At 49.4% G+C, this 25884-nt stretch overlaps 2 protein-coding genes across 5 annotated transcripts in view; both read left to right on the forward strand.

Moving 5' to 3' along the window:
* KIAA1671 (KIAA1671 ortholog) overlaps positions 1-12053 on the forward strand; it is a 254841-nt gene extending 242788 nt beyond the window's left edge. For all 4 annotated transcript variants that reach the window (XM_050745892.1, XM_050745891.1, XM_050745894.1 and 1 more), the window contains 2 exons: positions 4519-4601; positions 6512-12053. In XM_050745892.1, coding sequence (XP_050601849.1) covers positions 4519-4597 — 79 coding nt within the window. In that variant the 3' untranslated portion in view covers positions 4598-4601; positions 6512-12053. The remainder of the gene's footprint in view (positions 1-4518; positions 4602-6511) is intronic.
* A 4309-nt stretch (positions 12054-16362) lies between these two features.
* On the forward strand, positions 16363-22342 carry CRYBB3 (crystallin beta B3). Its single transcript, XM_050806908.1, has 5 exons — positions 16363-16437; positions 17646-17764; positions 18737-18869; positions 20201-20343; positions 22029-22342. The coding sequence occupies exons 1-5, from the start codon at positions 16363-16365 to the stop codon at positions 22192-22194; spliced, it is 636 nt and encodes a 211-aa protein (XP_050662865.1). The 3' UTR covers positions 22195-22342.
* Positions 22343-25884: the final 3542 nt, after the last annotated feature.

Here is a 25884-nt window from a genome sequence, read left to right on the forward strand (position 1 = left end):
AAGTAGCGCAGACACCCCACGGCCCACAGAGTCAGGAATATTTACTCTCTGGCCCTTTCTCTGACCCCTGTGATGGAGGGAGGCAGAGGAAGGGCTCGTCATGCACACTTGAGGATGGGCGGCAAAAAGACTTCCAGCTCGGTGCAGTGGCTCACGTCTATAATCCCAGCACTTTGGAAGGCAGAGGTGAGAGGATCTCTTGAGGCCAGGAGTTGGAGGCGGTAGTGAGCTATGATTGCACCATTGCACTCCAGCCTGGACCACAGAATGAGACCTTGTCTCGAAAAATAAAAAAAGAAATAAAGAAAAGAAAAACAATTAGCTGGCTGTGGTGGCACATGCCTGTGGTCCCAGCTACTCCAGAGGCTGAAGTGGGAGGATCCCTTGAGCCCAGGAGATGGAGGCTATGATTGTGCCACTGCACTCCAGTCTGGGCAATGCAGTGAATCCCTGCCTCTCTAATAAAAAAAAAAAAAGAAGCTTCCAAGAGCAGGAGATACTTGAACTGAATCATGGTGGACAATTGGGTCTTAGCTGGACCAAGGGCAGTGAGAGGGGATCCCAGGCTAGAGCCGCTGCACATGCAAAGGCCTGGAAGCCAGATGGACCTGGGAGCCTCAGGCAGTGCACAATACATAGCACGGAGTGGGCTGTGGGAACCTGAAGGCGAGACATTAGAGAGAGACAGGGCCATAGCTGAGACAGTGCCTCCCTGCTCTGGTAATGCCAGAATTCCGGCTCCAAAGTCTGTGGAGGGCTCTAGCATTTCTCTGTGGCTGGAGGAACCCCCAGACCAGGGTCTCAGAGGCATCTCTGGAGGCCTGGGCTTGTGTCTCCACTATTAGGCAAAGCTTGGCTGAGGTCTAGAGTACCCTAGACCCTCATCTGCCCAGGGGGCCCTCTTATTCCTCATTCCTAGACTGGCAGGCATAGCAGTTAAAGGCCTGCCCCTAGACTCCAGAGCCACCTCATCTCTCGTCCCCTTAGGTGCAGACCCCGACCGTACCGCCAACCAGGCCAGCATCTTTTCTGACCCCTCCAGGGCCATGGGTCTCAGGAGCTTTCTCTGAGAACAGAATCAGTCACGTCCTGTGTGCATGTGTGTTTGATTATAAAAGCAGTACATCTTCACTGTAGAAAATATGAAAATAATAACAAAGGGGAAAAGAAAATCATCCACGATCCCACCGTGCAAAGACCACTACTGTTGATACCTGGGCATCTCTCCTTCCATTTTCTTTTTCTTTGTAACATAGCTGAGAGCACAACGTTTTTAGAGTTTGATTCCCCTGCTCCGTGTTCTATATGAATATTTTCCCGAGCCTGCTTACAATCTTCATAAACGTGATTTTTTTTTCTTGAATAAAGTTTTAAACAATGATGACTTTATTGTTTTTTGTTTTGTTTTATTTTTTGTTTTTGAGAGAGGGTCTCACTCTGTTGCCCAGGCTGGAGTGCAGTGGCGTGATTATAGCCTCCACCTCTCCAGCCTCAGGTGAATCCCCTGCCCCAGCCTTCATGAGTGGCTGGGACCATAGTTGTTTGCCACCACGCCTGGCTAATTTTTGTATTTTTTTGTAGAGACAGGATTTCGCCATGTTGCCCAGGCCGGTCTCGAATTCCTGGGCGATCCTCTGCCTCCCAAAGTGCTAGGATTACAGGCATGAGCTACCGTGCCTGGCCTGACTTTATTGTTTTTTATTAAAATGATGTGTTCTAATTATAAGAAATTCTGAGAAAACAGAAAACTGCTAAGAAGAAGGTAAAAAAATAAATAAATAAAACTCAAAAATAGTACCATGTAGATGGTGGCTACTCAAATGTATTCACTTTGAGAAAATTCATTGAGCTATGCACATTTTGATTTGAGTACCTTTCTGTATGTGTTCTTCCATTTTAAAATGTTTAAACAGGCCGGGCGCGGTGGCTCACACCTGTAATCCCAGCACTGTGGGAGGCCGAGTCAGGCAGATCACAATGTCAGGAGATCGAGACCATCCTGCCTAACACAGTGAAACCCCATCTCTACTAAAAATACAAAAAATTAGCCGGGCGTGGTGGCAGGTGCCTGTAGTCCCAGCTACTCGGGAGGCTGAGGCAGGAGAATGGCGTGAACCCGGGAGGCAGAGCTTGCAGTGAGCCGAGATCGCGCCACTGCACTCCAGCCTGGGTGACAGAGCAAGACTCCATCAAAAAAAAAAAAAAAAAAGCTTAAACAAATCTCACCTCCCCAAAACGATTGACATTCGATAAACAAAACGCATCTCTGTTTGTCTTATGGGCATTGTATTGTTCAGAGTTCTCTGGAGAAACAGAGCCAGTCGTGTGCGTGTGTATGTGTTTGTGTGTGTGTGTGTAAATAATACAGTTGACCCCTGAACAAGGCAGAGATTAGGGGTACTGACCTCCTACCTAGTCAAAAATCTGCATGTAGCTTTTAACTTTCTAAAACCTAACTACTAATAACCTAGTGTTGACCAGAAGCCTCACCCATAACCACATATATTTTGTATGTTATATTTTATATATTCTTACAATAAAGTAAGCTAGAGAAAAGATGTTATTAAGAACATATAAGGAAGAGAAGATGTATTTCCTGTTCATTAAGTGGAAGTGGATCATCATAAAGGTCTTCATCCTTCCTCCTCATTGTTTTCCCATTGAGCAGGCTGAGGGGGAGGCGGAAGAAGAGGGATTGGTCTTGCTGCCTCAGCAGTGGCAGAGGCAGAAGAAAATCCAAGTGGACCCACACAGTTCAAACTGTGTTGTTCAAGGGTCAGCTGTATATACATGTACATATATATGCATGCACGTGTAGACGCTTGTATGTATGTATAGAGATTGGTTTTAAGGAATTGGCTCATGTGATTGTGGAGGAAGGCAAGTCCAAAATCTGCGGAGTAGACCAGCAGGCTGGGGGTGCAAGGAAGAGTCCAAATCCAGAAGGCTTCCCTCTTCTTCCTGGAAGGCCAGTCTTCTTCTTTTCTTTTCTTTTCTTTTGAGACGGAGTCTCACTCTGTTGCTCAGGCTGGAGTACAGTGGCGCTATCTCGGCTCACTGCAAGCTCTGCCTCCCAGGTTCCCGCCATTCTCCTGCCTCTGCCTCCCAAGTAGCTGGGGCTACAGGCACCTGCCACCATGCCCGGCTAATTTTTTTTTTTTGTATTTTTAGTAGAGACAGGGTTTCACCCTGTTAGCCAGGATGGTCTCGATCTTCTGACCTCGTGATCCGCGCACCTCGGCCTCCCAAAGTGCTGGGATTACAGGCGTGAGCCACCGCACCTGGCGAGGCCAGTCTTTTTCTATTCAGGCCTTTAACTGAATAGATGAGGCCCTTTCATATCACGGAGGGTGGTCTGCGCTACTCAGTGCCTACTGATTTAAATGTTAACCTCATCTAAGAAAAAATGTCTTTGCATAAACATCTAGAATAACGTCTGACCAAATATCTGGGTACACATTAGGTTTAAATTGATGCATAAAACTAACCATCAGAGACACTTACCTGGATAGAGAGATGGAAGGATGAATAGCTCTTTGCATGACAAGTGGATGGATGGAAATCATTTTATATAAGATGAATTTTTTGTTTGTTTGTTTGCATTTTGTGGAGAATGGGGTCTCACTGTGTTGCCCAGGCTGATCTCAAACTCCTGGGCTCAAGCTATCCTCCCGCCTCTGCCTCCCTAAGTGTTGGAGTTACAGGCGTGAGCCACTGTGCCCAACCAAGATACATTTTTATACCTGCAGATTATCTCATAGAATGGATATACTGTGATTTATTTCAGCGGTCCCCAACCTTTCTGGCACCATGGACCAGTTTTGTGGAAGACAATTTCTCCACAGACCGGGGTACAGGGGGTGGTTTTGTAATGATTCAAACACATTACGTTCACTGTGTACTTTATTTCTATTATTATTACATTGTTATTATAATGAAGTAATTCTACAGTTCGCAGTAATGTAGAATCAGTGAGAACCCTGAGCTTGTTTTCCTGCAACTAGACGGTACCATCCGGGGGTGACAGGAGACAGTGACAGATCATCAGGCATTAGATTCTCATAAGGAGCCCGCAACCTAGATCCTGCACATATGCAGTTCACAATAGGGTTCATGCTGCTATGAGAATCTAATGCTGCTGCTGATCTGACAGGAGGTGGAGATCAGGTGGAATGTGGTGATGGGGAGAGGCTGTGAATACAGACGACCTTCACTCACTCTCCCACCACTCACCTCCTGCTGTGTGGCCCCTGTTCCTAACAGGCCGTGGACCAGTATCGGTCTGTGGCCCAGGGGGTTGGGGACCCCTGATTTATTTAATATTCCCCATTGTTGGACACTGGTTAATTTCTACTGCTCGCTTATCAGTCCTGTTAATATGGGCATCTTTGCCACCTCCGAGTGCTTGCCACAGCCCCACCTGGGCCCAGGGATAGACAGTCGGGTACCACTCAGTCCTGCCTGCGAGGAGCCCACAGTCTGGTTTCAGCTAGTCTCTTACTGGCTTTGTGGTTTCAGGTCGGATGAACCCTCTCCCCAGTGGCTAAAGGAATTGAAATCCAAGAAGAGGCAAAGTCTTCATGAGAACCAAGTTTGACCAGGTATGAAGGGGCTCTGCCGGGGAACCTGGGCAGAACCCTGCAGTCACAGAAATGGGGAACTCAGTTAGGGTGGCCAAGCCTTAGAGACCGGGGCTGTTGTACCCAAGGAAAGAGGCTGTGCAAGGGGAGAAGTGAGGGGTGGGGAGTGTTCAAGAGTTCCTGTACAGAGGATGGTGATGTCTGTTTCCATTTAGGGAGGAAACAAAGCTGAGCTGCCTGGAGTGGGTGAAAGGCACCAGGCCAGGAGGCAGGTGACCGGGGCTCTGGGCTCATGTGTTTGGCTGGCCCTTCTAGTTGCATCACCTTTTGTTAATAAAACAAAAGGGCGGGACATCAGAGGTTAGCTTAATTAGAAATGGTTACTTTTTTTTTTTTTTTGAGACGGAGTCTCGCTCGTTCGCCCAGGCTGGAGTGCAGTGGCCGGATCTCAGCTCACTGCAAGCTCCGCCTCCTGGGTTTGTGCCATTCTCCTGCCTCAGCCTCCCGAGTAGCTGGGACTACAGGCGCCCGCCACCTCGCCCGGCTAGTTTTTTGTATTTTTTAGTAGAGACGGGGTTTCACCGTGTTAGCCAGGATGGTCTCGATCTCCTGACCTCATGATCTGCCCGTCTCAGCCTCCCAAAGTGCTGGGATTACAGGCTTGAGCCACCGCGCCCGGCCTTTTTTTTTTTTTTTTTTTTTTTTTTGAGATGGAGTGCCACCCTTGTCGCCCAGGCTGGAGTGCAGTGATGCAATCTCGGATCTCAGCTCACTGCAACCTCCGTCTCCCGGGTTCAAGCGATTCTCCTGCCTCAGCTTCCCAATTAGCTGGAATTACAGGCGCCTGCCACCATGCCCAGCTGATTTTTATATTTTTTGTAGAGATGGAGTTTCACCATGTTGGACAGGCTGGTCTCGAACTCCTGACCTCAGGTGATCCGTTCGCCTCGGCCTCCCAAAGTGCTGGGATTATAGGCGTGAGCCACCATGCCTGGCCAGAAATGGTTACAGTTTTTATGAGGGGAATGTTTCATGTACAGCCTATGTAGTTAAAAATCAATTTGAAAAAATATACATTAAAAAAAATCACGATTAGATAGGCCCTGGCGTAAGTTGCAAATGACTGAACATCATTAACTTCAGTTTCCTCATCTGTAAAATGGGTTAGCAGTGTCCACACCGCCAGGCTGTCCTCAGGGCCCACTGAGAATGCACCTGTGGTGCTTGACCAAGCGCTGCCTGATGGTACATGCACCATCGAAGTCAGCATTGATGTGATGAGCACGAGAGACGCACCATCCCTTATCCACAAAATTCCAGAAAGCTCTGCAAACAAAGCTTTTCCTAACGCAGTGGTGAAACCTGACCTGAGTGAATATAATTCTACTTGGACTCTCTTTTCCCCACTTTATATGAATGTTCATAATACACTGCAGGCATATTATCTGCTTGATTATGCTGGTGTTACATGTGTGTATATATACATATATGTACATATGTAATGATTATATATGTATGATGTACATGTGTGTGTATAAGAAAGTCTAAAAATTATAAATTCCCAAATAAAACTATGCTCAAGGGATTTGGATAAGGGATCGGGACCTGTGTTTATTTTGTGTTTGGTGCAGTACATGTAATATCTCATTTAAGCCTCCAGCAGCAACCCCTTCGAGGAAACTGAGGCTCAGAATTGAGACTGGAATCCTGATCTGACCCTAAATTTCATGTTGGTTTCATGGTATTCCGTGACTGCCACCCTCCTCACCTCCCCTTTCCCCCCGACACAAAAAAAAACCTATTTTCTGACCTTAGGCTTCTAGGGGTCTCTTTATTGGAGAATATCAGGCGAGGTTTTAAGGCCTGATGGTAGAGAGAAATGGAGCCAAACGTTCCCACCGCTGACACCAGGACTGTCCCTTCCTCTCCAGGCAGGGAACCCTGCTACGTCTACTGAACAGAAGCCTTAACCGTCAGAACCCGCAGACGGGGCCGAGCTGCTGCCGTTTCTTCCTGCACAATGCTTACGTGCCTGGGCCCTTCCCGTTGGATTGAGAATGCTATCCAGTGCCCCCGTCCTCGCCAGGCTCTCCCTGGATCCAGACGGGAAGACCCAACCTCCAGGAGCACTCGCCCATCTCCCCAGGCAGCACTTCAGGCTGGGAAAGGAGCCAGGCTGCCCAGAAATGTCTACGTGGGTGGTTTTGCTTTTTATGTAAAAATGTGCATTTCTACCTACTTTAGACACCTTCATCAGCCCCAAGAACATCAGCACGAGGCTGGAATTGCCTCCCCAGGTTCTGAAAAACACCTGAGTTTGTGAAAGCACCTCCTCAGCCGACCCAGGGCAGGTCTTTTTTGGGAAGGACATTTCCAAGGAAGATCACACTGTTCATTTCCTGCTGTAGTCTCGATGCAAGGCATTACTGCCGAGTTGAGGGGTTTTATTTTTTTTTTTTTGGTGAGTTCCTTCTTCCCGTCGAGGAATCAGCAGTTCCAATTTTTAAACGTATCCTCCCTGATTGTGTGTATTTCTCTTTCTAGTGGGGCTGTGTGCATCACTGGCCTGTGTTACTGTATGTCATTTTTGTTGGCTTTAGAAGGCGATAAAGCAATAATTCAGCTAATTTTCTTTGAAACTTGATATGTATGTATGTGTTTACGTTAAAGGAGAGGAGGAAAGATGTGTGAATAATTTGTTCTGAAGTATCCAGTCACCTCAGGTTATCTTATCCCTATCCAAGCTGTTTAGAAGTTATAATTGTCACTCTTGTATATATTTCCCTGGCTTCTTTTTATTTGAGCTCTGGTTTCTGTAGGGTGACCTTTGCCCCTTGGCCTTAAGGGTTCATAAACTGCAGCCCAAGTGGTGGTGCCTTTGCCACTGAATCATCAGACCCGCCCTAGGAATCTTTTTCTCCAGAGTCTTCTTTGAACATGACCTGGGCTGCTGGCATGGAGGAGTTGTTCCAAACTGGCCTCAGAGCAGATGCATGAATGAAGGGTACTTTTTCTTTTGCTCACCTCATTTTCCCTCATCGAACTCCACCTGACCAAGTGCTTGTTTCGGTCCAAATGTGGGTCTTGCTGAAAGCCCTTCTCTGGAGGGGAGCTCCCCAGCCAAGGACTCTGGACAGAAATGCTGGGTGCTAGGTGACAAATCATAAAGCTGGCCCTGCCTCCTTTTTTTCTTGCTAGCGATCAGCTCATTCCGGGGAATCCCCAAGACCTCTAGGGGCTCCAGACACTCTCTACCTTGTCTTTGTTTTTGGAAATGCCCAACACCAGACTCTTCCACTTCTGAGTCCTAAGGCTCTAGCAGATACCCCAGATGTGCTTGGCTGGCTACCTGCTATGCCTGGACTTGCCATAGTCTATGTGCCAACCTTGCCTGGGAGATCCCCATCATGAGATGCTTGGGCAATTCATAGAGAGCCTTGGCATGGGGTGGAGTTTCCTAGTAGATCCATGCACAGCACTCTGGCTAGATATGGAAGTGGGGGGCATGTGTGCCCTCTACTCCCTCCCCACAGTTTCCTAAGAGGTGAAAGTCTTTCTCGATGAATCCATTATTTGCAAATGCTGTCAAAACATGCTTCCCTTTTCCCTGGCTACCTCTCAGGAGTTCATTTGTGTCTCCATCTCAGCTTCCTCCTTCATCTCCCTTTACCCCTCTTCTCTCTCTTAATGGGTGGATGGGCATGGATAGAAATCCTCTGTTTCTCTAGGTCAGGACAAACACCTAGGCCCTGGTGAGGCGGTTGTCGTTCAGCACCAGGGACAGCAACTGCAGGGCTGTGAGGCAGGAGCCCACCTTGTGTCCTGTTCAATGAGCTTTGGTTACTGAAGAGCAATTGCCGGACCATGCCACCACCCAGCCTTTTACACCTGGGAGCCTCATGCATCTGGGTTTGGGCGTTTGGCCCTGCTTGATGATAGTTTGTTTTCTCGTCATTCCCTGAATTAGTCATCTAGTCATCTGTGGCTATTTGGGGATTAATTCCTGCAACTGCTTCAGTTGAATTCTTTTTTAAAGATCCAGTTTCTGTTTTATAATAATTTAGATCTTATGGCTTTCTAAGTCAATAGGATCCCCTTTAAAAAATACCTAGTGTTGTGTTTTGTTTTGTTTTTCTGAGACACGGTCTTGCTCTGTTGCTCAAGTTGGAGTGGAGCGGCACGATCATAGCTCACTGAAGCCTCTAACACCTGGGCTCAAGTGATTCTCCTGCCTCAACCTCTCAGGTATCTGGGACTACAGGTATATGCTACCATGACCAGCTAATTTTTTAATTTTTCTGTAGAGACAAGGATCTCACCATGTTGCCCAGGCTGGTCTCAAAATCAAACTTCTGGGCTCAAGCAATTCTCCCCCCTCAGCCTCCCAAAGTGCTGGGATTACAGACATGAACTACTGCATCTGGCCTAAAACACATTCCTAGTCTTTTGATGCCGACTTCTTGTCTTGGCTGATGTCTGTCTTTCCTTCAGGTGGAAAGGACCCCTTTGTACCATCTCAAGCAGTAGGAAAGGAACTGCTCTTACATATATTGATGCTCCTCATGCAAAACTCTCAATTCTTAAGTAGTCATGTCTCAGCTCAAGGATATCAGACAGGAAGGAAACACACTTGAAAATGTGATTGACTGGAGATTTTTTTCCCTAATCTCTCACACCTTAATTGAAAAAATAATCTATTTAATTCTGTATTAATTCGGATATACAAAGTTCACCCTCCTTGAAAGTGACTAGGGCAAGCCCTGAAGATCTTCCTCACCTCCTTTTATTTTTCTGTAACCTTGTCTCCTCCAGCACCGCAGGATAGACAATCACAGTGAGTCAAGAATGACCCTCTTTCATGCGGGCTCCGCCATGACCTCTGAACCCTGCTTATGATCAGTGCAATGAAGTTAGAAGTAACTGATGATTGGGAGCCTTTGCAGATAGCTGGCAAGTGGGTAATTTACTTCTCCCTATTCTAAAGGGAGTGCGCTGTCTTTGAGGCTAAGCAAGGGGGTGTTGTACGCTAGTTTCTAGACTTTGCTTGGAGACCCCTTTGGAAATCCGTCTTCTTTTTAATCTCACTTAACATGCCTTAATAATCCGTGTGCAATGGAGTCATCCACTCCTCATCCAACCCTCCTCCCCGGGGACTTTGGCTATCCTCAATGAGAGTCTCATGCAGAATGGAAAATCCTCCATGTGTACAATCTCTCACCCCTCCTCATTTCTCTTCCTCCTCACCTCCACCACCCCTTTGCACATCAGCATTTTGACAGCTGGTCTTCTGAGAAGCCCGTGTCTTTTTCCTCTTCAGTAGATACCCTTCTTCATGGTCTTTTGCCTAATGAAACAGAGGCCTTTGGCCTTTGAAAATCCATGACGAGGCCTCAGAAATCAGTATTGTGGAGGATTACTCCATGCCACCAGAGACACTCTGGTGAAAGAGAAACCTCGTGGTCTTTAGGATGTTGGGATTTTGAGTGGTAGCCTCAGGATTCAGGGAAAGGACAATCGGATAGTGGTGTTTTCCAGGGGGATGAGCCAAATCACGTGGTTTCAGACACTTGTGTTTTCCTTTGTGCCTCCCTGGAAGGGAGGCCAACTTAAGGGTATCGCCAAGAAGCCAGAATTGAAATAGGCATGAGCCTGTGGTTGTCAACTTTACAGGCTGGGCAAGGGATTTAGAAAGACCCTTAGCGTGATTTTCCTAAAAGAGACCTCAGCTGCTCCGACCTGGTGCTGATAGCTGCTTTGTCGATCTATGCTTTAATATTTTTCTTTATAATATGTCCCCAGATGGCTCCTGGAACTAGTCATAATTACAAACTGTAAAAATCCCCCCTCCCCAGTGTAGACATTTAAACCAGAGTAAGTGATGGGGAGACATTCTGTGGTCTCTGAATGTGCCTTCCCCCTCACCATGTGTTAAAACACAAAAGCCGAAGTTCCATGGCATCTTGATTCCATGGGGCTGGAGGGTAAGACCCCCTCCACATCTAGAAGGGGATCTGTTTGGGCTCGGTCCCGTTAGCGAGTAGGGGACCCTTGCTGTGTGCTGAGAGGCTGCTAGGACTCACCCAGTTGGAATTCTGGGCAGGCTCAAGAAGTCTAGAGCCACGTAAAAAGCTGGTAGGCACGAATGTGCCAGGTATTTGCCAGCCTGTGTCTCCTTTTGCATCCCCCAGTCCAGAGTTTTCTTTGTTTTGACTAAATTGGCTCCTGCAGGGGGAAGGGCAGAAAGCTAGGCCCTCTGCTCTGGGAAGTCGGCCTGAGGTTTCTGTCAAGTTAACCCTTAAAATCGACACCTCTCAGCCCGCCCTCCCCTTTGACCTTCCCAGAATCTCCTTCAGTGGTTGCTCTCCTACCTGTGCCATAACATCAGCTTCCATGACTTGGACTGGCACTTCCTTGACAATCCCTGTTGGCATCACACCGGCTACAAATTATGCTGTTTTCTAAGGAATTTGAACTTTTTTTCTTCTTTTCTTGAGACAGGGTCTTGCTCTGTTGGCCAGGCTGGAATACAGTGGCACAATCATAGCTCACTGCAGCCTCCAACTCCTGGGCTCAAGCAATCCTCCCACCTCTGCCTCCAGAGTAGCCCAGATGACAGGCGCACACCACCACGCCCAGCTGATTTTTTAAATCTTCTTTTTGTAGAAACAGGATCTTGCTATATTGCCCAAGCTGGTCTCTAACTTGGTCTCAAACGATCCTCCCACCTCAGCCTCCCAAAGTCCTGGGATTACAGGCATGAGCCACCATGCCCAGCTGAATTTGAGCTTTTTAATAATCTCATTCCACATAGCCTTATAGATCCTGTAAATAGGGGGGTCACAAAAGTAATATATTGTGTTATGGAAGATAATTTTGTACTGTGCTGTTTCCTAAATCACAACAATATCCTAAAGTCATGCACTTCCCAGATGATCGTGATCCTCAAAACGCTTTGTAAGATGGGGTAGGGCGTGGAAATACATATATATACACACAGACACACACACACATAAGTATAGTATATATTTTCCTAACCTTTCTTCTGGGTCCTTCCTCAGATCTTTGAGTCGCGATAGAAAAGGAACTTGAGTTCTTTGTGTAGGAAAGTTAAGCTTCCCGCCTGCGGTGTTCTTGCAATTGCCTTACGAATTCACAAGCTCTAGGAGTTCTGAACGGAAGGCAGACAAGAGGCACTTTATCCAATCCCAGAAAGAATCTCTACCCGTGGGACTGAGAATTCATCTAGAAAACCTTATATTTTTAATGTAAAAAAAAAATGGGGCTTACCAGACCTCACAGAGTATTGGACGTCTACAAGTGCTTTTATATTTTGTAACTGTAAAGAGGTTTCATATGCACAGAAGAGCAGTTGGAAATCTGGTCAACTGCAATAAAACAAGATGACCTTTGCATGTACAAAGATGTTGCATTCAGACTATGAAAATAGCAAATAAAGCTTTGGTGCAAGCTGCATTGGAGAAGTCGGTGCGTCCATGTGTGAATGAATAGAGTCTCCGATGCATGCAGGCCCTGACTGGGGCTGGCTGAGTCAGTCTGTCCTGTGCTGAGCTGTGGGCCGGCCAGCAAGAGGACAGAGTTGGGGTCCTGGGAGAGGGTGTCCATGCAGAATTGGAGGCCATGGAAACAAGGCAAAATTTCCATTCAGACTGACAGGGGTTGAGTCCTCCTTCTGCCACCTCCTGGCTGTGGGATTTGCTTTTAAGCATTGGTTCTCCTTAGCTATACAATGGGAGTGGTGATTGGGACATTTGCAGGTAAGAGTTTAAGGCGGTGGTTCTCAACTGGGTGGGTTGTGCCCTCCAGAGCATGTCTGGCAATGACAGGAGGCATTATTGGTTATCACGAGGAGGAGAGAAGATGCTCCAGGAAGTGAGTAGAGGCCAGGGATGCTGCTCAGCAACCTACAATGCACAGGACAGCTCCCACCCCGACCCCACCACAAAGAATGACCCGACCCCAAATGGCAGTAGTGTCAAGGTTGAAAAGTCTGGATTGGGGAGATGTGGTACATCAAAGTGATGAGCGCGCAGTAGGTCCGCAAGATCCTGAAAGATGTGATGGGAGGGGGAGCCACGCCATCCCCACCTCTGCCTTCCTCCTTCTATGCCAGCTGGTGGCAACTACATCCCAACTCGGGGTCCATACCAACTGCTTTCTGTCACCTTCAGCAGGAAGTAGCCCCTTGGCTTGGACTGTCCAGAGTAGGCAGGATGCTGGGAATAAAAGTCAAAAATAACAGATACTGCGCAGTGCTTTGCTTATATGACCTCCCAAAATGGCCCAAGTAGAGAGAAGGTTCTCCATTTATGGGTGAGGAGACAGTAGCTCTGAGACCTTCAGGAACTCGTTCAAGGTCACACGGATCTGTGTGACTCAGAGTCCGGCTGTCATCCACAGCATCTCACCACCATCTCCCTCTAGGAGGTACAGGGTAACTGGGTTTGTTTGGTTTTGTTTTTGTTTTTGTTTTTGAGATGCAGTCTTTCTCTGTCACCCAGGCTGGAGTGCAATGGTGTGATCTCAGCTCACTGCAAACTCCGCCTCCCGAATTCACGCCATTCTCCTGCCTCAGCCTCCCGTGTAGCTGGGACTACAGGCGCCACCCCACCACGCCCGGCTAATTTTTTGTATTTTTGGTAGAGACGGGGTTTTACTGTGTTAGCCAGGATGGTCTTGATCTCCTGACTTCGCGATCCGCCTGCCTCGGCCTCCCAAAGTTCTGGGATTACTGGTGTGAGCCACCGCGCCCGGCCTATAACTGGGTTTTATGCTGACGAGGATTTTAGCCAAAAACAAACACCAACAACAACAAAAGAAAACCTTGTTAACTCACTCCTTTGCTCCAGTATAATTTTATTCATAAAATAATCACTTATTAGATATTGATTACAGGCAAAATTATACTTTGTTAGACACTTAAATTCCTGGAAGCAGCTGGGCATGGTGGCTCATGCCTGTAATCCCAGCACTTTGGGAGGCTGAGGTGGGTGGATCACAAGGTCAGGAGATTGAGACCATCCTGGCTAATACGGTGAAACCCTATCTCTACTAAAAATACAAAAAATTAGCCAGGCGTGGTGGTGGGCACCTGTTGTCCCAGCTACTCGGGAGGCTGAGGCAAGAGAATGGTGTGAACCTGGGAGGTAGAGCTTGCAGTGAGCCGCGATTGCGCCACTGCACTCCAGCCAGGGTGACAGAGCGAGACTCTGTCTCGAAAAAAAAAAAGAAAAAAGAAAATTCCTGGAAGCTGGGTGCAGTGGCACGTGCCTATAGTTCCAGTTACTCAGGACACTGAGGAGAAAGGATTGCTTGAGCCCAAGAGTTTGAGTCCAGCCTGGGCAATGTAGCAAGATCCTATCTCTTAAAAAAAATTTAAATGCCTGGATCTACCTTTTCTTTGGTCATAAAGAAGTTGACTGTGATGGTCACTTTTATTTCTATTGAGGCTAAGCGCCCAGGTCGTGGAGCAGGCCAGCCCCTTCTGTCTGCTGTGTGATCCTGAGTAAATGAGTTCACCTCTCTGAACCTTTCTCCATGGATAAAATGGAATCACAATTCCTCCCCTAAAGTTGGCTGGGTGAGAGTTCCACACATTGCTTATGAAGCTGACACAATGCCTTGCATGTAGTAGGTGTTCAGTAAATGGTAGCTATTACTCGTGAATGTCTTCTGCAGGAAGAAAGTCAGTCAGTTCTGTGACAGTATCCTATGGAAACGGGTGGGTGGATCTGTGCCCAAGTTGGAGAGTATGTTTAGGGTGATCTGACTTAAAATTTAGGCCACATGGCACATGGAAAATGGAGAGTGTCTCAGGTCCCTCACTTTGAGAACTAGAATCTTTCCAAAGGTTTCATGTACCCCAATAGGAAATGGTGACCCCAAGAAACCAAAGAAAGGGAGCTGGTGGTTGTGGGGAGACACCGGAGAGCTGCACACCCTGCCCCTCGCCCAGTGCTGCTGGACTTCCCACAAAGCCAGTGAGGTCCGTCTGCCCCCAGGAAGTCATCAGAGGCTGTGGCTGAGGAGACAGGCACTGGGGGCCTCCGTGGACCCGCTATTGGAGTGAAACGGCCTGGATGAAATTGGGTGGACAGGGTGCTGCCTCAGCAGGCTGGGATGTGCTGGGCTGTCAGAAAGTGCTCATAAATAGCATGCCCCTTGCAAAAGCAGGCGAGTCTGCAGACGGCCGTGGATCCTCTGTTCTTCCCGAGGCTACAGCAACAGGTTCATTCTGGGATGGGCTGGGGGTGGGGAGAGAAAAGCCACCCTGGCAGGCCTGGACCTTTGGTGGTCTCTGTGGGACGTGCATGGCTGACCGCCTGCAAAAAAACCAGGGTCTCCCTTAAGGGTCAGGTCCCAGTGAGAGGACCCTGACAGCGCAGCTGGGGGTGGAACAGGGGACCCTTGTCTGCAGTGGCCAGGGTCCAAGCCCCTGGACATGTGCTTAGGGCAGGGGACCTTCCAAAACAGCCCCTCCGAGGGAGGGGAGTGGGCACACGTGGTACCTGCCAAGTCCCCTGAGAGTCCCCTGTGAGCTGGACCAAGCCCTGTTTCCTGCTGAGACTGGGACAGACAGAACAGACAGCCCGCAGGCTGTGCATGGTTAGGCCCGTGTCCACAGTATATGGGCTGTGCAGCTGGGCCGGCTGGGGTGGCCGTGGGTGGGTAACAGTTGGATGTGGGGTGTAGATGTAGGTGCCTTGTGTACCACTGTGGATGTCTGAAATGGGCAGGGGTGTGTGTGTGTGTGTGTGTGTGTGTGTGTGTGTGTGTGTGAGAGAGAGAGAGAGAGAGAGAGAGAGAGAGAGAGAGAGAGAGAGAGAGAGAAACTGTCCTGTGAGCCCACGGGTGAAATACGACTGATAGTGACCATAGAAACTTTTGTGAGTGTGTGCACGTATGTGTGTGTGTGCTGACAAACAGAACACTCCTGTGTGTGTCCATGGGTGCAACAATGATAAGCATGCTTCCATGTGACTGCAGCAGGGGCCTGTATTGCGTGTCACCATCCCTGTAGCAATGAAGGAGAACTGTCGGTGTCTGGGTCTCGAAGCGGCTGGTACACAGTCGTATTCAATAAATGCTTAAGGAATGAGTAACCGAACGCAGGGAGACTGGCCCAGATCAAGTGTCCAAGGACCTGGTCTTACAAACGCTTTCTCTAGAGGTTTGTCTGTCTATCGCCCGACATTTGGGGTCTCCTGTGCCTCCTGGTCACTCAGCCCAGAGCCTGGCACTGTGTAGGTGCTCATGGAATCTTTGGTGAAGTAACCAGTGAACAACGGAGTTCCTGGAGTATGGAGGTGGGAGAGACCCCTGTAGAGGAAACCCCCTGAAGCCCACCCTTCAGCCAAGGTCTGGGGATGGGACATCTGCAGAGAGCTCTGGGAAACCTGGGTTTCGAGGAGCATCTGGATCGGGGGAAAACGGCACGGGCTTTGGAGCCAGGCCCGACCCAGGCCACTTCCTCTGTGTGCTTGAGGAAGTGGCCTCACTTTGCTGAGCCTCAGAGTTCCCCTCTGTCCAACGGGGTTCCTGATCCCACTGTCTCAGTCCACCACGTGGCCCATGGTAGGTGCTCAATGGACGTTTGCTGAATGACTGAATGACCGAATGTCGATCATAAGTTATGGCCATGCCCTGTGGGCAGCAAGGCTCTGTAGCTCATCCTGGACTCCAGTCACAGCAAAACCTGGCTTCTCCCAGGTGGATCCAATGACCCATTTTCCTTTGATTTGAAGCCAGAGGTATTCCTGGGGAGATGGCGGAACAGCATGGAGCACCCGAGCAGGCTGCAGCTGGCAAGAGCCATGGAGGCCTTGGGGGCAGCTACAAGGTACTGGGCAGGGAGGGGGTGAGAGGGCTGCTCCTGGGCCTCAGGGTCATCTTCCCAGCCAAGCAGCACCTCTGCAGAAAGGAAGACCCATCCTTCCAACCACCCGGGCCAAGACAAAACGCTCCAGGTGGGTCCTCTGACTGCCACCCTCCTGTTAGAAACTTGCTTCATGACTTTGCCACATCCCCCCTCCTCTGCAAAACGGAAATGGTCACCCACATCCTGCCTGTGTCAATGGATCAGAGAGGCTCGGGAGTTTCTGGAAACACGGCTCTGAGCTCTGACTCGCCTGTGTGACCTCAGCCTGGTGTCTTGCCCTCTCTGGGGAAAAGGGCACAGGTTTTGGAGGTTCTCTGGACCTCAACAGCCCCATCTTTGAAATGTGGATGGTGCCCAGACATCATGGCCAGAGTTGGTGTAAAAGCTAAAAGAAATGAGTGAAGCCAGCTAGCAGAGGGAGGCGCCCTAGAAATCTGAGAGAAGGTTTGAATGCGTTGGCTCTGCCCTTTCCAAACCATCTCCGGGGGCTTTTTGGGAAACTATTCCAGACAGAGTCTAAGGACGGGTCGAATCCCAGTGCCTCCTCTTAACTTGCTGTGCAGCCCGAGGCAAGTATCTTACCCTTTCTGAGCTTCTTTGATCCCTTCTGTAAAATGACTAGAACAGATGTTCCCTGGGGATCTTCTACAAAGTCAGTTTGTGTTTCCAGGCAGGTGAGAGAGGCAAAACCTTGGTCTGCCTTTGCAGCCCCTCTCCGCCTAGGCTTGGGGCGGGCAGAGGTCTTCCCAGAGATTGCAAACAGGTGTTTCATTTTGTAAAGGGGGAAATTTCACGTTAAGGAAAATACAGATTTCTGAATTTTTCTCTTGAAAAAATTGGAACTGGGACCTCATTCCCTCATTACCAGAAGCAGCTTCATTTCCCCACCAACCTCTCGGGTTATTTCAGTCCGCTGGGCTCCCTACCTGGCTCCTGCCGGACATTAGAGTTACAATCCCTAGTTTTAATTGATCTCACTGAAGTTCCTGAACGCGTTTCCCTCCATGGCCATTAGAGGGCAGTGCAGGCCCGCTTCGGTGCTGGCTCCAGGCTGGAGAGATGCAGAGAGGATAAAGCAGATGGTACCTCCCTCTAATGCCCCAAGGAGGGGCAGAGGCTGGAGCCGGGAGCCCAGCAGAGGTGGGATGCTTAGGACGCTGCTCTTCTAGGTGATCGTGTACGAACTAGAGAACTTCCAAGGCAAACACTGCGAGCTTTCGGCCGAGTGCCCCAGCCTGACCGACAGCCTGCTGGAGAAGGTGGGCTCCATCCAAGTGGAGTCCGGGCCGTGAGTACCTAGACCCCCAGTCCCTCGCCACAACCCTGAGCCTTCTGGGAGTGTGGAGGCCCCAGTCTGAGCTCTAGATCTGTTGTGGGGCTTTTGACAACTCCCCTGCCTTCTCTGGCCTCATTTTCCCCATCTGTAAAATGAGAGTTGAAGAATTCTCTAGAATCCTAGATATCTGCAGCAAATCCCAGGATACCTGAGGTTGGAAGAAAAACAGCAAGGACGACCTAGCACCTAGCTCAGTGACTGGAACATGGGATTTAATATTTATCATTTTAATAATCATTGTAACACCTAAAATTTAACATGCATTATGTGATTGAATCCTCATGACCCCGTGAGAGAGGTGTCATTCTTATTCCCACTTTATAGATGGGGAAACTGAGGCCAAAGTGGGTAAGTGTCCCATCCATGTCCACAAGGCAGGCAGGTATCCCGCCTGGGCCCTGAATTCCCGCCTTTGGATTGCAAGTCCAGGCTCTGGCACTAACCACCTGGGGGATCTTCGGCAAGTTGCTTCACACACCAGGCCTCCGTTTGCTCATCTGTGGAATGGGGATAACAATGGTACATATCTCAGAGAGAGTTTTTACGAAAATGAATGGAATGATGCAAATAAATACATATTAAAAACAATATAATACAAAGAAGAAGAAAAGGAAGAGGAAGAAGTCGCTGTCACCTATGGGTACTTATTGTGTGCCAGGCATTGTGCTAAAGACTTTTCTGAGTACCTTGCACGGAGGCTAGATTCTCCGCAACATTCGCTAGGATGGTTTTCCGGCCCAGAGTCTCAGACAGTCCCTGGTATGTCCTAGCAGCTCCTTTAATTACAGATCCAGGAATTAGCAGTAGGGTTGGAGGGAGGGTGCAAGGTTCAAGGTCAGCAGCTCTTGGATCCTTCTCTCACTAAACTTGAATGCTTCCTCAGCTGCAGCAAAGGTGACCCAGGCAGGCCTCTTCCTCCCTCAGGTGGCTGGGATTTGAGTCTAGGGCCTTCCGCGGGGAGCAGTTTGTTCTGGAGAAGGGGGATTATCCTCGCTGGGATGCCTGGTCCAACAGCCGTAATAGTGACAGCCTCCTGTCCCTCCGGCCTCTGAACATTGTGAGTATGGTTCCTGCCCACCTCTGGGTGTTCCTGGAAGCAGGGTGCACCGGGAGCTTTTCAGGCAAGCTCACTGCACGAGCTGGGCTGAGGGCTTGGCCCAGATGGACCTGGCCGGGGAAGGGCCCTCATGTTTCTGATCTGAACAATTGTGTGGGACAAGAAGTGGGATATTGAATGGACATTGGGTTGGGAGTTGAGACACCAAGACTCACATCTTGAATTAAACCAGCATAGCACTGGGACTTTTCTTTGTAACCCTATTAAAACGATGAGCCGCGTGGTCCAGTCACAAATCAGTATTGTTATCAAAGAAATGCAGTCTAGGAAATAACTTCAGAAAGTAGCTTCAAAATACTTTAAGTTCTCTACTTGTGTTTCTCTAACACCTGAAAGGGACACAGTCACAGTGACACTAGTTATTTATTTATTTATTTACTTATTTATTTATTTATTGAGACAGACTCCTGCTCTGTCGTCCAGGCTGGAGTGCAGTCTCTCTCTCTCTCTCTAAACATTTTTTATTTATGTATTTTTATTTGATTTTGAGTTGCAGTCTTGCTCTGTCACCCCGGCTGGAGTGCAGTGGCATGATCTCTGCTCACTGCAACCTCTGCCTCCTGAGTTCAAGTGATTTTCCTGCCTCAGCCTCCTGAGTAGCTGGGACTGAAGTCTCCTGCCACCATGCTGGGCTAATTTTTGCATTTTTAGTAGAGACGGCATTTCGCCATGTTGGCCAAGCTGGTCTTGAACTCCTGGCTTCAAGTGATCTGCCCGCCTTGGCCTCCCAAAGTACTGGGATTACAGGCATGAGCCACCATGCCTGGCCCACAGTGACACTTTAAACACCACCCTTCTTCCTCCCCTGCTTCACTCACATCCAGTAGCTGCACCAACCCTTTCTCTTTGTCACGTAACTGAGTCCTCCTTAGAGGGCAATGGAAGAGGGGAAACCGGGAAGATGAAACTGGCATCTGGTTAGGAAAGAGAGAAAGCTCATATGTTGATACTTTTGATCTCCGTCCACCCTCTCCAGGCCTCAGTTTCTCTATCATTTGAATGATGGGATTGAGCAAGATCTGAAAATTCCTTTTCAGTTTTATCATCTATGGCTCTGGATTCCTAAATCGACCAGCTTTGGAGGATTCTCCCTGTCCCTCCTACAGTGAATTTGGGGGTGGAGGCATCTCCTGAGTCCCTTCTCTCCTGCAGCGGGTTTGGGGGTGGGTGTTATTTTGTGGTGACTTGTTGATTCTTTCCGGCATCTGGAGCCTCCTTGACCTCTGTTCTGGATACGGGAGCAGCCGCTCACCCCACGATATTGCCCTCAGGATAGCCCAGATCACAAGCTTCATCTGTTTGAGAACCCAGCTTTCAGTGGCCGCAAGATGGAGATAGTGGATGATGACGTGCCCAGCCTTTGGGCTCATGGCTTCCAGGACCGTGTGGCGAGTGTCCGCGCCATCAATGGGACGTAAGGGACCCAACCCTCACCCTTGCCCCATCTTCTGGTCAGCCACGCCTCTGGCTCCAAACAGAATCAGTGCCCATACTTTCTTGCATGATTGATGTTCCCTGCACTCCTGACCCATTGAGATTTCTAGGCAGCCTTGACTTAAATCAAGTGAAATCTGTTCTCTCCACCTGTTCCCATCTGAGTCCTCCTTTTTTTTTTTTTTTGAGATGGATTCTCACTGTCTCCCAGGCTGGAGTGCAGTGGCGCGATCTCAGCTCACTGCAAGCTCTGCCTCACAGGTTCACGCCATTCTCCTGCCTCAGCCTCCCCAGTAGCTGGGATTACAGGCGCCCGCCACCAAGCCTGGCTAATATTTTGTAGTTTTAGTAGAGACAGGGTTTCACCGTGTTAGCCAGGATGGTCTCGATCTCCTGACCTCGTGATCCGCCCGCCTCAGCCTCCCAAAGTGCTGGGATTACAGGCGTGAGCCACTGTGTCTGGCCCTTTCCTCCTTTTCTAAACATCCCCATGCCCTTGAACTGATTCTTGAAATATTCTTCCCCCTCATAACTCTTGTTCTTCTTACCAAGGGGCCCAGGATGTGTGCAGCTATTGAGGTGTGACACAAGTTGTACAGAGGAGAGCAGGCTTATCACCTCCCTCTTTCTAGGCTTAATATCACCGTTAATGCAGTCTTAGGATCACCTGCTTTTTGTAGGTGGTTACATCTCACTTGTGGGCTTGGAATCTGGGGTTGGACCTTGAGGGACACCACCCATCCCTGATAATAATTTATTCAATAATTTTTACTGAACATGTACTATATGCTGGTATGCAGATACAGAGAACAGCAAGAATGACACATATCCTCTGCCCTCAAAAAAATTACATAGTCTGGGGCCAGGATCACCTCAGGTCGAGAGTTCATGAGCAGCCTGACCAACATGGAGAAACCCTGTCTCTACTAAAAATACAAAATTAGCCGGGCATGGTGGCGCATGCCTGTAATCCCAGCTACTTGAGAGGCTGAGGCAGGAGAATCGCTTGAACCTGGGAGGTGGAGGTTGTGGTGAGCTGAGATCATGCCACTGCACTCCAGCCTGGGCAACAAGAGCGAAACTCCAGCTAAAAAAAAAAAAAAAAAAAAAAAAAAATATTACATAGTCTGATAGACAGACAAAGTAACAGGTATTCGCAACGTATTGTGACCAGGATTGTGATGGGATCACAGGATTGTGATGGGATCAGGATTGTGATGGGATCAGGATTGTGGGATGCACAAGGGGCTCTGGGAGTCCCAGTGAGGTACTCGATTCAGCCTGCAGGAGTCTGGAGACATCTAAATTGAGCTGTAAGGGATGCAAGTGGAAAAAAGGGGGAAGGAGAAGGATGAGGTGAGGAAGAACATTCCAGGCAGAAGGAATCATGCATACAAAGCTCCCCCCCGCCACACACACACACAGCAGGTTCTGGGAAAGTAGAATAAGAGAGGCTGCGGTGTGGAGTCGTCAATGGGATGTTGAGAGATAAGACTAGAGATGCTGTGGGAAGGGTCCTGTGAGCAGGGTAAGGAGTTTGGATTCGTCCCAAGGGCTCTGGGGAGCTTAGGGGGAATGTAGGCAGGCAGTGCACGGTCAGATGCTGGCTGGAGGCAGGGTGACTGGAAGCAGACCGTCCACATCTCAACCTTGGTCTCCCGGCAGGTGGGTTGGCTATGAGTTTCCCGGCTACCGTGGGCGCCAGTACGTGTTTGAGCGGGGCGAGTACCGCCACTGGAATGAGTGGAACGCCAGCCAGCCGCAGCTGCAGTCTGTGCGCCGCATCCGCGACCAGAAGTGGCACAAGCGGGGCTGCTTCCTCAGCAGCTGAAAGGCACCCAGACCTCAAAGACCCAGACCCATGCTTCGGGGGCTGCAAGGGCAAGAAGAGGAGGCTCCAGGACTGGGGCGAGGGCCGACCTGTCCACCCTTCCCTGGAATCTGCTCAATAAAGCCTGGGGTTGGTCCCCCACCTGCCATGTTCCTCGGCATCACTTCCTGAGGGAGCCAGGCCTGGGGCAGGACCTGTGGGAGAGGCCTGCTGAAGGAGGCTGGGGCTTGAGAGTTCTGAGACTCCCAGGAAGGGGCTGTGAACTTTGCCCATATCCTAGGCTCTAATCCTTTCAGGCAGAACCATGTGCCTCTACTGCCCTGATCTTGTGTTTATCTGCTGGTGCGTGTTTCCACCTGAATGTCTGTCCATCTACCCACCCACTCATCCATCCATCCACCCATCCATCCATCCATCCATCCATCCACCCACCCATCCATCCATCCATCCATCCATCCATCCCACCCATCCATCCATCCATCCACCCACCCGTGTGCCCATCCATTCATCTACTCACCCATCCATCCATCCACCCACCCACCCACTCGCCTATCCATCTATCCATCCATCCATCCATCCACCCACCCACTGGCCTATCCATCCACCCACTCACCTACCCATTCATTCATCCATCCATCCACCTACCACCCATTCATCCATCCATGCATCCACCCATCCATCCATCCATCCACCCACCCACCCACCCCCGTGTGCCCATCCATTCATCTACTCACCCATCCATCCATCCACCCACCCACCCACTCGCCTATCCATCCATCCATCCATCCATCCATCCATCCATCCACCCACCCACTGGCCTATCCATCCACCCACTCACCTACCCATTCATTCATCCATCCATCCACCTACCACCCATTCATCCATCCATGCATCCATCCATCCATCCATCCACCCACTTACCCATCCATCCATCCATTCATTCTTCCTTCCATCTTCCTATATTTATTCTTTCCATTAATTCATCCATTTTTCCTTCCACTCACCCATCTTTCTATCCTTTTATTCACATATCCATCAATTTTTCTTTCAATCTACTTGTCCATCAATCTGTCCATCTGATCTTCCTTCCTCCCTCCCTCCCTCCTTCCTCCCTCCTTCCCTTCCCTTCCCTCCCCTTCCCTCCCTCCCTCCCTCCCTCCCTCCCTCTCTCCTTCCTTCCTTCCTTCCTTCCTTCCTTCCTTCCTTCCTTCCCTCCTTCCTTCCTTCTCTCCTTCCTTCCATTCATCTATCCATTATTTCCCCTTCCACCTCTCTGTGGGTCAGTTTCTGTTGTCACTAATGTATTCAGCAAATGCCATGCCCTGTTCAGTGTATTCAGCAAATGCCATGCCCTGTTCAAGGCCTAAGGACACAGCACAATGTCCTACCCTCCAGGTTTTCACCTTCTATGGGAGAGACAGAAAGTAAATAAACAGGTCGATTAGGGCTATAATGTTGGGAGGTGGTAAATACCAAGAACAATAAAGTTGGATAAAAATGTGGAAATGATGGGGGTGATGGCCAGAGAACTCTGTGCAGAGGAACCGAGACCTCAGTGAACCACCAGAACATTCCAGGCAGGGAAATAACAGGTGCAAAGGCCCTAGGTAGGAGTGTGCTGGCCTAACAGGAAACAGCAGGTCTGGAATGGAGTAAAAGACTGGGGGTAGGGGTGAGAGAGAACAGGATTAGGTCATTTAGGGCTTTGCAGACCATAGTGGACTTTGCTTGTTCGCTGAGGGAGGTGGGAGCCACGGAGCATTTGAGCAAAGTGAGCCATGGTCTGCATTGGGATTTAATAGGATCACTCTGGCTAGGGTGCAAACAATACACTTAGTGGCCAAGGAGGGATGCAGAGAGACTGGTTGGGAGGCTACTGCGGAGAGCCCGGTGAACTGTGCTGGTGTGGTCCACCTGAACCTCTCTCTCTCATGCCTCAGTATCTCTGTCCCCTTGCCCAGAGGCCTTCTGCAGCCTTGCCTGGGGTACTGAGTGCCCATCCCACCTCCCCCCACTGACCACTGCTCTGGGCCCCCGTGGATTCATCTGGGCAGTGGGAGTTGCTGGAGAGCTGAACAGACACTGGGGCAGTGCCAGGCATAAATGAAGTCATTATGTATGTAGGTATGTATGTATTTAGAGACAGAGCCTCACTCTGTCACCCAGGCAGTGGCGCAGTCTCAGCTTACTGCAACCTCCATCTCCTGGGCTCAAGCAATTCTCCTGTCTCAGCGTCCCAAGTAGCTGGGACTACAGGTGCACACCACCACACCTGGCTAATTTTTGTATTTTTAGTGGAGACGGGGTTTCACCGTATTTATCAGGTTGGTCTCAAACTCCTGACCTCCGGTGACCCACAGAGTGCTGGGATTACAGGCGTGAGCCACCATGCTCGGCCATAATTGAGTCTCTTCTGCCCCCAGGTAGGAAGAGGAGGGGCCTTCTGTCTGATAGCCAGCTGACAGCAGACTTCCTGCAGGCAGGCCCCGGGACCACCCCTCACCCATCCAACCTCCACGAGCCAACTCTGCATCATTTCCCTGACTTTGTTCCCCTTCTGTACCCGGAGCCTGTCTCAGGCACCTGCAGCCTCCCAGTGGGTGATGCAGCTGGTGTGTGGGAGGCCTATGGGGGCCTCAGGAAGGCATCGAAAAGGATAGAGTAATTTTCAATTACTTTAACCTGCATATTTTACAAACAAGGTGAGAAATCATCTTGGCTTTTTCCGAGTGTATGGGAGACCTGGGCTGGGCATCAGGATCAGATGGAGCAGGGGTGCCCAGCAATGAGACAGATGGAAGGCAGGGGCTTGGCATCCCCATTGTGGAGATACAGCACCCCTATTGCCCACCCCTTTCTCCCCTCTGGACCCACCCCTTCCTCCCTTTCTCAAGGAGAGGCCTTGTCATTCTTTATTCTTTTTTTATCTTTTGAGATGGGGTCTTGCTCTGTCACCCAGGCTGGAGTGCAGGGGCGTGATCATAGCTCACTGCAGCCTCCAATTCCTGGTCTCAAGCAATCCTCCTACCTCAGCCTCCTAAAGCACTGGGATTACAGGCCTTACACCACCATGCCCAGCTAATTTTTAAAATCTATTTTTTTGTAGAGGTGAGGGTCTTGCTGTATTGCCCAGGCTTGTCTCAAACTCTTGGCCTCAAGCACTCTTCCTGCCTCAGCCTCCCAAATTGTTGGGATTGCAGGTATGAACCAGGTGCCATCCAGTCGGTTATGCTTTTTTTTTTTTTTTTTTTTTTTTTTCTTTTTTTAAAGCAGAGACTCACTCTGTCACCCAGGCTGGAGTGCAATGGCTCTGTCTCGGCTCATGGCAACCTCTACCTCCCAGGTTAAAGTGATTCTCCTGCCTCAGTCTCCTGAGTAACTAGGATTACAGGTGTGTGCCACCATACCAGGCTAATTTTTGTATTTTTAGTAGAGATGGGGTTTCACCGTGTTGCCCAGGCTGGTCTCAGCTCCTGACCTCATGATCCACCCATCTCGGCCTCCCAAAGTGCTGGGATTACAGACGTGAGCCACTGTGCCCAGCCTGTCATGCTTTATAAATCAATGCTTACATCATCTCATTAAACCCTAAGAATGTCATTGGGAGGGAGGTGTGGTTATTAATTCTATTTCACAGATGAAGAAATGGGCTCAGGAAGGCAACATCACCTTCCTAGAGCCACACAGATA

Source organism: Macaca thibetana, chromosome 10 (assembly GCF_024542745.1).
Source record: "Macaca thibetana thibetana isolate TM-01 chromosome 10, ASM2454274v1, whole genome shotgun sequence".
In the NCBI taxonomy this organism is placed as follows: Eukaryota; Metazoa; Chordata; class Mammalia; order Primates; family Cercopithecidae; genus Macaca; species Macaca thibetana.

Bases quoted from the DNA above. Each gene is read 5' to 3' on its own strand.
- CRYBB3 (XM_050806908.1), top strand. From the start codon at position 16,363: ATGGCGGAACAGCATGGAGCACCCGAGCAGGCTGCAGCTGGCAAGAGC. The intron at 16,438-17,645 runs GTACTGGGCAGG...CTGCTCTTCTAG, and splicing joins GCCTTGGGGGCAGCTACAAG to GTGATCGTGTACGAACTAGA. The intron at 20,344-22,028 runs GTAAGGGACCCA...GTCTCCCGGCAG, and splicing joins GTCCGCGCCATCAATGGGAC to GTGGGTTGGCTATGAGTTTC.